General features: G+C 41.9%; 1 protein-coding gene across 1 annotated transcript in view; it reads left to right on the top strand.

Annotated features, from left to right (window-relative positions):
- The window catches only part of slc4a8 (solute carrier family 4 member 8), a 21,380-nt gene that overhangs the window by 3,619 nt on the left and 2,843 nt on the right, over positions 1-14,918 (top strand). Inside the window, exons 2-19 of the mRNA XM_008320048.3 lie at positions 4,989-5,070; positions 5,700-5,852; positions 7,130-7,265; positions 7,608-7,768; positions 8,710-8,886; positions 8,986-9,065; positions 9,630-9,787; positions 10,051-10,138; positions 10,243-10,389; positions 10,492-10,592; positions 12,284-12,458; positions 12,611-12,744; positions 12,818-13,063; positions 13,507-13,612; positions 14,028-14,189; positions 14,287-14,400; positions 14,488-14,649; positions 14,749-14,906. Of these exons, the coding sequence (XP_008318270.1) occupies positions 4,989-5,070; positions 5,700-5,852; positions 7,130-7,265; positions 7,608-7,768; positions 8,710-8,886; positions 8,986-9,065; positions 9,630-9,787; positions 10,051-10,138; positions 10,243-10,389; positions 10,492-10,592; positions 12,284-12,458; positions 12,611-12,744; positions 12,818-13,063; positions 13,507-13,612; positions 14,028-14,189; positions 14,287-14,400; positions 14,488-14,649; positions 14,749-14,906 (2,540 nt within the window). The remainder of the gene's footprint in view (positions 1-4,988; positions 5,071-5,699; positions 5,853-7,129; positions 7,266-7,607; positions 7,769-8,709; positions 8,887-8,985; positions 9,066-9,629; positions 9,788-10,050; positions 10,139-10,242; positions 10,390-10,491; positions 10,593-12,283; positions 12,459-12,610; positions 12,745-12,817; positions 13,064-13,506; positions 13,613-14,027; positions 14,190-14,286; positions 14,401-14,487; positions 14,650-14,748; positions 14,907-14,918) is intronic.

Genomic DNA, 14,918 nt, shown 5'->3' with positions numbered 1-14,918 from the left:
GTTGTTGTGTCATATTTTCATGTAGTTTTTATTCATTTTTTTTCCTCCAGAAAAACTTTCCAATTAAGGTTAAACACATTCAGTGACAAAGAAACTAGACATCTGTAGCGCCCCCCTTTGGCCAGTATTTATAGTCAGGGTCAGGCAGCTGTAGTACTATCTCCTGTATGAATGTAATGTGGAAATAACCGAATGTGTTGAAGCGTACGCTGTCATCTTTTACCAACGATCTGACAGGACGGTGTCAGTGACGGCCGTGCAGAGGCGGAATAATGTGTAGTGTTGAATAAGGTGTGTGTGACTCATGCCACCTGTGGGCTGGAGCAGCCATAACAAATCTCTCCGTCATCCTCTGTGTCTCAGGGTTTTTTTGTACTCTTCCCCCGTGTCTGATCCGTCACGGCGGCTCTGGCCCGAGGCTGTGGTCAGCTCTGGTTGACAGGCGGTCTGGAGGTGACAGACCCAGTTGTCTGAGTCAAGAATTGCGTTGTTGCTGTCAACTGAGGGTGCTTCTGGGAAAACTGAGGACAGGAGAATACGTAGAGACGAGGAGACGGCCGAGGGACAAAAGTGAATTACCTGGAGAGAAACGATGTTTGGTTTAGAACAATAAAGAAGTGAGAGATGAGAGAGGGTTCTGCCTCCGATCATCAGCTGGTTTAGTTCTGGTCTCACTCTGTCCTGATGGAGGTTAATGCTGCTGTAAGTATTGACTGACCCACAGTCAGGATTCATGGATTTGAATCGTTGCTGCTCTATTTGTTCGGCACGATGTTTGGTTCGATGTTGCAGTTTTTTTGTTGTTTTTTATTTTTTACTGTAAAGCACAATGTTGACGATTGAAGGTGTTAAATGTTTTATCCCTGAGAAAATGAAAACTACACAACAGCTCAGTCTCCTTTTACCAACATAACTCTCGTCGATGGAGCTGCGGGGCTTTGGAGCCACTCAGCAGAAAGCAGAGCCTGCAGTAAATCATACAGTGTTACTTGTTGGTCATTTTCTGAATTGAAACAGACTGATTTCAGTCAGCGTTAGTGATATATCCTCCTATTAAATTAGAGCGTTTTTTTGTCTCACTTCTGCTCTGGGAATAGAACATCTTCATGAGACATTCTGGCCTGGCAGCGAATGCATCTTGTGTCTGTTTAGTTATCAGACGTGGGCGAGTGATAGCCTCTATTTTTGGCTTTGTATTCATGCGGGGACATGGACACGGAGACGAGGATGTCTTTAATATGCAAGAAGAAGAAAAAAGCAAAGTGAGTGAAAGGGAAGATGATGATGGAGTTCTCTGTGCAGTTGTTGTCAAACTACATTCTTATCAACCTTCACCTTTAACATTAACCTGGTTTGAGCTCTAATTAAAATACATTCATCACTTCAACTCATTTTATACAGACCTGGATTTAAAGAAAGTTTTAGAGAGATTTAGCACAAAGCCATTCTCTGTCCTGCAGAGACTCAGCCGTTGGTGATAAGCCTTACCAGTTAAGCTGCTAACTGAATGACTAATGGGAGTTTGAAAAAAATGTTTAATCCAACTTTTACCAAGCTCTAATCTTAACTAACAGATATTTATGTTCAGGAACGGCTCAGTTCACAGATTACAGTTTCTAAAATGGAAATACTGTATGTTTGGTTAAATCAGGGGTCCCCAACCTCTGGTCCGGGGAACAGTGCTGGTCCATAGGTCATTTGGGACGGGGCCAGAGTGGGACACAGTGAAAACGTGAAGTACATGTTTTACTAATTTACTTCATTCTAAAATAATCCAGTTATAGCCCTGTACTTTTTTCATTCAAAGATAATCTGTCAATGTTTCAAACCAACAGGTCAAAGGTCATTCAGACTCTGATACAAACAGGAGAAAGTCTATAAGAGGTTTTATTTTGAAAATGTAATGATTCGATGGTGATTGTTTTCTGGTCCACAGTAACGGCTGATGCCGACTGGTACTTGGTGTGAAAAAGGTCGGGGAGGGTGAATCTAATCCTAATCATTGATCCCTAATAAATGATTAGGATTAGATTCACTGTTCACTCTAAATTGACCATAGGTGTGAATGTGAGCGTGAACAGTTGTTTGTCTCCACATGTGACAAAAGGAAATGGTGGGAGACAAACAAATATCCTGAAATAATCTTTTAAGTCTTTTGAATTTCAACGTTGGGCCACATCACAGTGAGGTTTTCAGAAACAGCAGCCGCGACATTAACAGTGAAGGACAAAACCTCAAGGACAGGCAGCCATTTTGGTAGTGGTAGTGGAAGAATGCTTCTACAGAGGCAGTAATCTGTGTGGAAAAATTATTCATGACTCATAAACCCACCCGAGCACTTTGACGAGAGGAAGGTAGAGGATAAGTGAAGAGAAAGAAGGACGGTTGCCAGGATATGGACGTATGCAGCTCAGTACAAATGATCTGCTCCGTCAGTGGAAAAACCATCACATGTTCAGGGTCAGAACAGAGAGGGCGAGAGCGAGCAAACGAAAAGGCGCCATGTGAGGTTTGTTTTTTTTATATTTAGCCGTGGCACTTAAGTCAACACCAGAGAGGTGAGTTTGAATGACAGGGAACCATTAACCTGCTGGAGGAACAACAGAGCTGCATTAAGATGTCATTAGAACCCATTCACCCCCGGTCCATGGTAATCACTCCTTCCTCCGGGTCACGCCGTGTTCTAAAGGTCTGGGGCTCAGGAGGAGGTGTGTGTTCTGTCAGGAACAACATGTGACCTTTATTTTCTCCCCTCACTCTGCTCCTGCTCTTTTCTCCGCATCGAAAATACACAACTCATCCGGTGATGTAACAACCATGGACAGAGATTGAGGAACAAAGACCTTTTAGAGTGTCCCTCTGTCTCTCTTCCAGTCTCTCTCTTTGAGTGTGTGTGTGTGTGTGGTTTGCTGCAGATAAGACGAACCAACCGCCTCCAGCGTCAGCTTAAAGCCACATGCTGCATGGCAGACCTCCAGCTGCGGTGACTGATTACAGCAGGGGTGTCAAACATACGGCCCGTGGGCCAAAACTGGCCCGCTTGAGGTTTCAATCCGGCCCACTTGATTAATTTTGAAAATGAAAAAAGACTAAATACACAAACACTTCATGTGCAGGAAATGTTTTGTAAAATTATATTTAAGTAAATATGAAGTAAATATAAAATTATATTTAAGTAAATATGAAGATGGACTTTTTGCTATTTATAGGTGATTATGTTATGATTGGACTAATGAAAGCCTACCTTGAGTCGTGACACGTGCGGCACAGAATAATAAAGTAATTATTAACTACACCTACGACTGAGTCTAGATCATACCTTGTGTATTTTGGACTAGATACAGATGTAGAAGATGGCATTATTTTATATATCTAAACAGCTCTCGGTGCCTTTCTCTATATTCATAATTAGAAAAAAAACCTCAAGTCTTTTCCAGGGACTGTCTTAAGCACAAACTCCCAGTGAAGGGAAGCTTCTCTTTACGGCGATCAAGGCCTTGGGAATAACATTTGCAAGGTCATGAAAACAGGGAAGTCCCCCGGCACCGGTGGTGAGGAGTGATAATGAAAGGAGTTGTTAACGCAGAGGGAGGTGAAGCTCAGCCGAGGATGTCGAGCTGTCCATGTCTCACATTTTAGTTTGTGCTGCTGCTGAATGCCACACGTCTCCTCACCAGGATTTATTTATTCCACAGTGTTGTTTGTAAGAGAGTGGGTGTGTGTTCACCACCCTCACACATTGATTTAAAAACATAAAACAGAACATTCTGTATATAAGTGTGTGTGTGTGTGAGAGAGAGAGAGAGTGTGTTCAAAGATCCCTGTATGTTGCTATTGGCAAAACAGCTTTATTATTTAAATATATTTACAGAGTTAAGCTTTTGTTTTCATAGATGATGATGAACTGCACAGTATACATTACCCATGAGTCACATCATAGACTGGAGTGTGTGTGTTTTCTACCACTGTGATTATGAATGGGTTCACAACTGTAGCTACATATAAGTAGGAATGTCCGATATTAACTTTTTTGCCGATATATTTGGCGGAACCCAGGCATTGCGTTATCGGGTTTCCATTATCGGAGGAAAAACTGATAATGATTCTTACAGATGTTATATAATTATAGCATAATTATAGCATGTTGTATATAACATAATTATACTGATAATGATTCTTACAGATGTTATATAATTATAGCATAATTATATAACATCTGTAGGAATCGTTATGGGTGTTATATAATTATAGCATAATTATAGCATAATTATATAACATCTGTAAGAATCGTTATCGGGCCGATAATATTTGTCAGCTGATATTATCTGATATCCATAACAATGAGGCTTTTCCGGATCTAAAAGTTATAGAAATGCTCTTCTACGCAGATTCAAAGTGAAGCCGACGCCATCTGGGCCACAGATCAATCTGGGCTGTAGTCCAGATGGTCTGTGTTCTGTAGCACCGAGGGCACACCATTAGAACAAGACTTTATACAAGAACAAATAACTTGTTTTGACATAAGGACCAGTGATTGTCCACTTGGATGTGTTACTATAGACCAGGGGTCCTCAACCCCTGGTCCGGGGACCGGTGCTGGTCCGTAAGTCGTATGGTACAGGGCAGCAATTGGGACACAGTGGAAAAATGTACTTTACCGGCCGAACAGTAAAGACCAAAAAAGATTAGAGATTTCTGCTACAGCCCTCAGCGCCTGACTTCTTATGGAGCTGTACACTCCTTTTTTTATACTTGCTCTGGACAGATTGGCTCCTCATGTGTTCTGTTAAACTGCTCTAATATTCACTAACATGACGCCCCAGGATATAGTGACCTTTCAGTAACTCCGAACCTGACCTTTCATCGAGCAGCAGTGTCTCATCTCAAAGGGCGTTGAAGTAAAAAGTGAACTTCAGTCACAAGGATGTGTGTAGACAGGAACAACATTCTCTTCACCTGTCAACTTCTGTGTCTTGTGTGATCATCAGAGGCCGGATGAAGAGGCAGTGGTTGACCAGGGAGGAACCAGCTCGGTCATGAACATCCACTATGAGAAGGAGGAACTAGAAGGTGAGTAAGAGCCAGGATCCAAGCTCTGGACTCACCGCTCCTGTACCTGCATGACAGCAAAAAAAATCAATTTAGTTTGAAGCAATCACTGCTTCTCCAGCTCTAATTTCCTCAGAAATACGAGGTAAATAAGAGGAGCTTAGCGTGCTATGATAGCATGTTAGCTCTACAGGAAGAAGATACCTGATGTGCAAATTGGTCGCCTGGGTTTTCTGATTGCTCTCATTTTCTTGTGTAGTTTAAAAACTGAATTGGTGTTTTGTTATCTTAGAAAGGCTTAAAGATGAAAAAGATCAAATATTTTCTGACTAAATTGTACAAATAAAACCTTAAAAAAATCATTTGGACAACTTATCTTGTGGTACTTAACAGTGCTGAGTACATTCTCTATTAATTAATTATTCATTTGAATTTAGTTTTGTTTGCATAATTTACTGTGACTATAGAAAAGTAAATTACAGCAACATTTAGTTCAAAACGGCTTCACAGTAAGTCATATTTTTTACGGAAGAGGCAAAATAATATTCAGGGAAATGTTAAATCCAATAATTTCTTCTTTTTTTTTGCAGTTATAATTTTTTAAAAAGTGCATTTCTATAGCCCACCAACTGTCTCTCTTCTCTCCCCAGGCCACAGGACTCTGTTCGTCGGGGTCCGGATGCCGAGGCAGAGCCATCGCCACCACAGGCCTCACGGTTCCCGTCACCGCAAGAAGGAGAGGAGAACAGGAAGCAGCTCAGCTCAGCACAGCGAGGGCCCTGAGACGACGCCCCTCACTCATGGTAACACATGTAAACAGACAAAGTGGAACAGGAACAATGGCTGTTTGAAGCCCGTCCTGGTTCGGCCTTTCATTCTGTTTTCTGATAAAATATTTGTAATATTTAAGTCTAACACAGTCACAGGATTTATTAGTCATGGACGGAGTTGAAAGAAAATTCCGGCCTCAGCTCAGTGACGGCCAAACATGTTTATTTGCACGTCCGTCTCCCGCATACAGTAGGAGGCAGTGTTGGTCGAACGGAGTCCGTCAATACTGATGCACTCCATGAAGTCAGGAGGGCAGCGCTCCAGGCTAACATTGACGCATTAGACTAATTAGCCACCAAAGAGAGGAACCCGTCAGCCTGTCGCGTGTTTGAGTCAGTATGTGAGTGAGAGAGAGAGAGAGAGAGGGAGAGACTGCAGTTCCACAAAAGTTGGTACTTTCTGTGAAAAGGTGATAGAAGCTTAAATAAAAACTTTTTTTTTATTAGGACAATGAAAATAAAATACTGTCTCTGAACAGATTCATTATAAATTAAACTAAAAACTGCTTTGAAAATCAAATCTAATCTAATAATAGACTCATTATCAAAACAAGGTAAGAATAGCATTGGGTCACGTCCCCCTTTGTTGTAGACACACTCTTTGATGTTGTGAAAATGTAGGACGGATTTGTTACATATTTCTATGGCACGACTTCAAAACTAAAACCAACATGAAAACAAGCTTAAAAAAAGTTGCTAAAAATCATAAACCTTTTTAAACACGTTTATTTTTCCATTTGTATAATATAACTATGTGAACCCAACGTAATTTCCTAAGATTGTGCCAAGACCATGGCACTTAGTTCATCACTGTCAAATGGCAGTGTCTGTGTTTCTAATGCCTTAGTGCCTTTGGGCCAGGACGTCATGTATCCAGCAGTGGTTTTCACCACTTTTGACTCATGAACCTTTTTGAATAAACAGTGATTTGTCAGTTTTTCTTTTTCTTCATCAAAAAGACTGAACCCATTGGTGGATGCTCCTTTTCTACCTTACTTTTCCAACCAGTTGCTGATCCTCCTACAAAGTCACTTGTTCAAATCTTTACGGATTTGTTTGGAGGTGAACAGATTCAGAGATTTTTCTGCCTTTTCAGGAAGAGTTTTATCAAATGTTGTAAACATCAGGTTAGAAAAGTGCATATTTTGTCCTGGTGTCCTCTGATACCATGTGACGTGGTCACATGACCACAGGCAGGAAGACTGTGTTTGTGTAACCATTTTCAGAACAACACTTCTCTACTCACGCAGACACGCCCTCCCAGAGGGTCCAGTTCATTCTGGGCTCAGAGGAAGATGCTGAACATGTGGCCCACGAGCTCTTCACTGAGCTGGACGAGATCTGTGTGAAGGACGGGAAGGATGCTGAGTGGAAGGAAACAGCCAGGTCAGTGGGAGTCAGTGATCCTGAGGACACAGACCTGGGAATCAAACCAGCAACCACCCATTATCACACTTGTTTCATTAACCTCTAAGCCACAGAATTTCTCTCAAATCATAGTTATTTTTGCCCAGTGCCACTGGAATATTTTTGTAATATTCTGTACACAGAAACGAGAAATTAAATCACTTTGACCTTGACCGTATTTAATAAATTCAATTATCCCAGTCTGAAGAATCACCAGTGATGTGTAGGAGAATAAATATCTTTCCAGATACGGAGCGATCACAATCTGAAGTTGTGGAGATGAACGACAGATTGACAAACACTTGTGTGGTTGTTGTGCAGGTGGCTGAAGTTTGAAGAAGATGTGGAGGACGGCGGTGAGAGATGGAGCAAACCCTACGTTGCCACTCTGTCGCTCCACAGCCTGTTTGAGCTGCGCAGCTGCATCATCAACGGCAGCGTGCTGCTGGACATGCACGCTGACAGCATTGAGGAGATCGCAGGTTAGAATCACAGTTCATTTAACCACTGGAACATGAACCCAGGACGTACAGTGTAATGTTGTTATTACCGTAATTCACCTAAAAAAAACAAACAGAGAGCGTGAAAATGAGTAATTAGGGGTGTGGTCTATATTTAGTTCAGATTTTTTTATATGAAATTGTTTGCTGAAGACAAAGAGCGTTAAGAACTCATGGTTGATGTTTTTTTTTTTGCTTCCAAATGTTGTTCTCTCCAAAGTCGAGTCCTGCTGCTGTGTTGGAGTAAAAGATTGAATTTGTGTGTCTGTAGACTGTCTTGTACAGATCTGTTTATCAGCAGCACAGGCCGCAGGCGAAACACCAACAGACGCACAGTGAAACATACGTAGTGACTCCCAGATAATTCATTATGGAAAAACTCTTTAATGTCTACAAAGAGACACCAATACCAGAGCAGCTTGGACTCGTTTGTATAAAAGCTTAATTAACTTCACACCTGTTTGTGTGTTTGACCTGATGACCTCTGTCCTCCTGCAGAATGTTCATGAGTATTAAAATGGACACAGTCCTAGAAATGAAGGAGAAATCCTCTGTCCTCCTGCAGAATGTTCATGAATATTAAAATGGACACAGTCCTAGAAATTAAGGAGAAATGGGGGAGGGGGCGAGAGAGAGAGAGAGAGAGAGAGCGAGAGAGACACTGACACTTGTCTCCCGTCTTCTTTTCCATGTTATCACTGCCAGCAGCACCTGTACACCAACTGGTGACCATCATAGAGAGACAGTAGAGTCAGATGTTTAAAATAAATCCAATGTATTTTATCAGCTTTATTTTATTGCACAACCTAATCTTTTTTATTGGACCAACTCTCTACCGTTATTTGGAAATCCAAACAGAAATTGTTCTTTTGTGACTATTGAACAATGTGGTTAAGTATTTGCTCTTTCTGTCTGGGCTGCAGACATGGTGCTAGACCACCAGGAGGCGTCTCATGAGCTGGATGACAGTGTGAGAGTAAAGGTGCGTGAGGCTCTGCTGAAGAGACACCACCACCAGAACGAAAAGAAGAAGAACCTCATCCCAATGGTCCGCTCCATCACCGAGGGAACTCGCAAACAGTCCGAGCCTCATCTGACTGGTGGGTGACTCAGTAACGAGCCATGCTCAGAATATCACTACAAGTTTAATGCAACATGAAGATAAGCTGTTGTTGTCTTTTGTGCCTCTGTTGTCACAGCCACGTCTCCACAGCCTCCTCTGTCCACAGAACCGTCCAAGAACGGTGGACAGGACAGCACTCAGGTCGACCTGAGCAAGGTAACCTGACACGATCTGCACTGACCAATCAGATTTTTAAACGTATCCAACTGACGTTATTAATAAGTGAACATTTCCAATATTACAAAGATAAAGTTTTCATTTATCGTGAATCAGCCCTTTTTTAGTTTTCCTATGGAGGATATATTTTTAACAAACCTTCTACATCAGTGTTTCTAAACCTATTTTGATCCAAAGCAAATATTTTACTTGAGAAAAATCCCATGTTTCACCACCAAACAAAATGCCACAAAAAGTAAATATAAAGAAATATAATGATCTGTGTTTTTATTTACTCACAATTTAATTGAAACTTACAGGAATTGAAGAAAGACACACACATCGATCTCCTTCAACGGCTCCTTTTTATAGCTATCTGCTGCCACCTAGTGGAAGATCATTTAATTGTTCTAGCAGTCACTGTTCCACAGTCACGCAAGGACCAAATATTTGGAGTGAATAAATGTACAAATGTACCGTCAGGGGAGCAGCTGCAGTGTTAACATCTGTATACTGCCCCCTAGGAAACCACAGACAAGCTTTTCATTTGTGTCGTCTCATCAGGTGGACCTTCATTTCATGAAGAAAATTCCAGAAGGTGCCGAGGCCTCCAACGTGTTGGTGGGAGAGCTGGACTTCCTGGAGCGACCTATCGTGGCATTTGTCCGCCTTTCTCCTGCTGTTCTGCTCACTGGCCTCACGGAGGTGCCAATTCCTACCAGGTAAACAGCTGTGGTCAAATTAACTCTCGTTTTTTTTATTATACAGTTTTTTAAGCTGTAAAATTTTACCACCACAGGACAGTAATATGTTTAATTCATCAAAACTGTTGTTGTGATATTTGTCATTGTTGTGCTCAGGTTTTTTAAGTCTGTGATTCACAGTGTAAATGATGACATTATGTCTTGATATCAAATCATGAATCTTCTGAAATTACACATTTGAGAATGACATTATTATCAGTATTACCATTTCCTGCCACCAGGTTCCTCTTCATTCTGTTGGGCCCGGATGGAAAAGCCCAGCAGTATCATGAAATTGGCCGATCAATGGCGACCATTATGACAGATGAGGTAAAAGTTCTGACCCGGGGATCTTTGATGCTCGCTGCAGATTCATCATCAACATTTTTCAGTTCTTTAGTTTTTACTCTCCTCCTCACCGACCTCTGCTCCAGATCTTTCATGATGTGGCGTATAAGGCCAAGGACAGAAGCGACCTCCTGGCAGGGATAGATGAATTCCTTGACCAAGTGACCGTCCTGCCACCAGGGGAGTGGGATCCCTCCATCCGCATCGAACCGCCCAAGAACGTCCCCTCTCAGGTTCAAAGCTTTAATGACATGAAGAACATCTATTTATTTCAGTATTTCAGTTGGTTGATATACTGTATGTGAGTTTGCTGACTTCACTCTGGGTGTGTACAGGAGAAAAGAAAACAGCCGGGAGTCCCCAACGGAACAGCCTGTCAAGTAGAGGAGGAGCTCCACGCTGAGCACCACGGGCCAGAACTGCAGAGAACTGGCAGGTAAAGACGTTGTTGTGAAGCTGCAGGTCATGAACACAAACACAGGGTAAACATCAAGGCCGAAGAAAATGTAAAAACACAAGATGAATGTTTTAGTTTGAAATACTACAATTTTGGGTGGTTATTGTTTCAACATCGAGCATGTAGTTCCCATCTTGCTCTTCAGGAGGCGCCAAATATGCATCTGAAAGGCCTGTTCTAAGGTTAGAGTGAGATGGTGCATACAGTACCATACAAAACAGAGAATATACAGACGGTAGCATCATTGCTAATGGACAGGACAGCATGTACTCTCTGGAACACTTTGTAAATGACAAAATCAATTTAATTTAATTTAATTTTTTTTAATTTAAAACAAATCTTTATCTTTAACCTTCTACATGAAAACTATGGTGCCGTCTGATACTTCCTTTGCCGACTGATACTGCTAAAAATTCAAACTGTCTTGTCGACAGCTCAGACAAATAAATAACAAAAAAAAACCACAAATACGAACTGAAACAACTTGTGTCAATCGGTATAGTACATGTAGTACTTTACTGTAGTACATGTTTGTACAGTGTGTTTTACAAAAAGCTAATGTTTTAAAAATATATATATTAAAAAAGAATTTCCATCACTGCGTTATTGCATCTTGTTAAAACGATGTTGAAAAGTACTCGCCTCTGGTCGAAGCATGTGGAAAACATCAGGCAGTGAAAGTATTTCACGCCGGTGTCCAGTTACCGTTTAAAGACTCCACACATCTTTAGTCGTGTGCAGGATTTATGATATTCCGGCTAATTACATCCTGGCTCAGGTTGAAGGGCTGCTGGGCTGCTGGGAAATGTGTGGGGATGTAAAACTCACTACACCAATTGGCCCATGGATAATGGCTGGGTGGATGGTGGGGGGGGGGGTTACTCAAACAAATCGGTTGGTAAAAATTTAAAACCATGCAGTAAAAACTAATTTGTTATTTGGTGATAAATCTTTATCTTTCAGGGAAATTGATTTTGGGTGTTTTTCAATGTACATTTCTTTAACATCCTTCTGTAGTTCACAGATTAATTTTCTCAACACAGTTAATAGGAATTGAGCCGGAGCAGTTTTACCACTGGGTCAAAACCAAGACACAATTTGTTTTATTTTGACAAATGGATATTTTCTGTGATGAAGGACAGAGGGTTTAAAAAAAACGAACAAATATAGGGTTAAAGAAAAAGGAAAATGTCTTTTATGTCGTGGAAGCTCGAGCTGAAACAAAACTTCATGAGCAAACACTCCTGGGCTCTCACACTTACACACTCGGTGTAGATTCTCATTCACCTGGTCCTGGTACCATGAACTGAGTGATTCAGCAAAAAAAAAAAAAAACACTTTCCACTTTCAACTGCTCCACGCAATTAAATGACGTCTAACTTCGTGGCCTCTGAACATGAAGGTACAATACTGCAGGATAATTCTACACTGTGATCACACTGTGCAGTAATCAACTAAATGAAGATGACAACAGGCCTCATGGGGCGTCTGCAGTCCAATCAGATCAGAGTATATCCGTCTGCAGGCCGAGGGATGATTAAAACCATTGTTGAGTTAATTACAATCAACCTGGAGCAGAGAACACTGAGCCATAACCACAGCTGTGATCATCTGAATGAAGGTTTCTGCTCCCCTCACAGTCCGACTGTCTGTTCTTATCTCGTGCTCAGGTTGTTTGGTGGTCTTGTACTGGACATCAAAAGGAAAGTCCCGTTCTACCTGGGCGACTTCAGGGACGGCCTGAACCTCCAGTGTGTGGCGTCTTTTCTCTTCCTCTACTGCGCTTGCATGTCTCCTGTCATCACGTTTGGAGGACTGTTAGGAGAGGCCACAGAGGGACGGATTGTAAGAGTCGCCTAAAAAAATTTTACCACCTTGTTATAAAGAAATACGAACATTATACCATTCCTCAGAGGGACGGATTGTAAGAGTCGCCTACAAATATTTAAATACAAACATTATACATTTCTAAAAAAAAAATCTTGTATTTCTCCCAGAGTGCCATAGAGTCCTTATTCGGAGCGTCTATGACCGGAGTGGCCTACTCTCTTTTTTCCGGTCAACCTCTGACCATTCTCGGCAGCACCGGTCCTGTACTGGTTTTTGAGAAAATCCTCTTCAAGTTCTGCAAGTATGTCCAACACGCAGTGACCTCTGTGACCTTATCAGTGACCAGAGATTGGATGGCTCTTGTCTCATCAAAGGGACTACCACCTGTCCTACCTGTCACTGAGGGCCTGCATCGGCCTGTGGACGGCCCTGCTGTGTTTGGTGTTGGTTGCCACAGATGCTAGCTCTCTGGTGTGCTACATCACTCGATTCACAGAGGAAGCCTTCGCCGCCCTCATCTGCCTCATCTTCATCTACGAGGCCTTGGAGAAACTGTTCCACCTGGGAGAACTCTACCCGTTCAACACACACAGTGACCTGGACAAACTCACCCTGGCTTAGTGAGTCCATACTTTCTGTCTTTCTTTGTGTGAATATTTCTGTTTTTGTAAATGTTTATAATATTATACATTTGACCAACAACACTGTGATTAGGTCATAAAAAATGTTTTATTCCCAACAACACTGTGATTTCCAAGGTCATAAAAATGTTTTATTCAAAGGTAATTCCATACAATATCCAGTCTGCTAATAGGGTTAGCTAGGCTAAGCTAAACCTGCTAACGTCACAACTGTTTTTTTCTTTTGTGATATAACAGCACTTTGCAGACATTGAGTTGCTGCCACCTACTGGTTAAACCATTACTTGTCAACATTTCCAACCACTACTGTTATAAAGGCTGGTTAAACAGCAGCGTTTCTGTTAATCCTCAAAATCAATGGCCTTCATTTACATGTTTTCACATTAATAACAATTCTGTTTTTTTTTTCTGCGTCTCTGCAGCTGTCGATGTGCAGAACCTGATAATCCCAGTAACAAAACCCTGGAGCTGTGGACTGACAGAAACATCACGTCGTCCTCTGTGTCCTGGTCTAACCTCACTGTCAAGGTCACGCCAGTGTTGCTTTAACATTTGCTGCATGTGGTCACGGAGTGTGTCCTTTTGTTAATAAGGTCTCGTAAGGACACTTTCAGATGTCATAAATAACATTTAGTCCATTTGTCTTCTGCTGACGTGTCCTTCCTCACTGTCAGGACAAACAAATGTCCAAGAACGTTGGTAACCTAAAGGACAAAAAGACAAAGAAAAATGTTTTCACTTGTTTTGTTCTATGTATTAACAAACTGATTTTCCTTGTCATGTTATTTCTCAAACATCATAGCAGGTCTCACTACTCTCATATACAGCTTTTATGTCAACGTTGCTGCCATTCTTCTGTAATATTTTAGCTTTCGTTGTATTTTTATCTAATTAAACAACTTTAATTCTTGCGCCTCTCACTGACTGTGACTTTTTTCCACAGGAGTGCGTTAGCCTCCAGGGCCACTTCGTCGGGACAGCGTGTGGTCACCACGGCCCCTTCACCCCCGATGTTCTTTTCTGGTCCACCATCCTGTTCTTCTCCACCTTCTTCATGTCTTCCTTCCTCAAACAATTTAAGACCAGTCGTTATTTTCCCACCAAGGTGAGAAAAAAAAACGTCTTTACACAAGTGTGTTTTTGCATATTTTACTAATTAATTATTATGAAGAGTGTAATGACTAATGACTCTGTATGAATAGGTGCGGTCCATGATCAGTGACTTCGCCGTCTTCCTCACCATTGTCATCATGGTGTTACTCGACTACGTTGTCGGAGTACCTTCCCAGAAGCTCAAAGTTCCCAGCAAGTTCCAGGTACAACGGTTCCTGGAGCCTGATGTTCAGTACTGTACGTCATCAGTCATGAGTCGTGAACTAATCCTCAGTCCTGTCTTCTCGTAGCCCACCAGAGATGACCGAGGTTGGCTGATCAATCCGATTGGACGTAACCCATGGTGGACCATTATTGCCGCCTTCATTCCCGCTCTTCTCTGCACCATCCTCATCTTCATGGACCAGCAGATAACTGCCGTCATTATTAACCGCAAAGAGCACAAACTACTGGCAAGAATTATCCTCGAGTTGAAGAACCATTTGTTTTTATTTTCTTACAGTTGATGTCGTTCTTTATCCAAACGTCTCTTTGTTTTGTGGAACTCGTAGAAAGGCTGCGGTTACCACCTGGACCTGCTCATGGTGGGGGTGATGCTCGCCGTTTGCTCCATCATGGGTCTGCCGTGGTTCGTAGCAGCCACCGTCTTGTCCATCTCCCACGTGAACAGCCTGAAGCTGGAGTCCGAGAGCTCGGCTCCCGGAGAACAGCCGCGCTTTTT

This window comes from Cynoglossus semilaevis, chromosome 11, assembly GCF_000523025.1.
Source record: "Cynoglossus semilaevis isolate Cse_v1.0 chromosome 11, Cse_v1.0, whole genome shotgun sequence".
Lineage (NCBI taxonomy): Eukaryota > Metazoa > Chordata > Actinopteri > Pleuronectiformes > Cynoglossidae > Cynoglossus > Cynoglossus semilaevis.
Note: the sequence above shows the minus strand (reverse complement) of the source record. Positions and strands in the feature narration are given on the sequence as shown.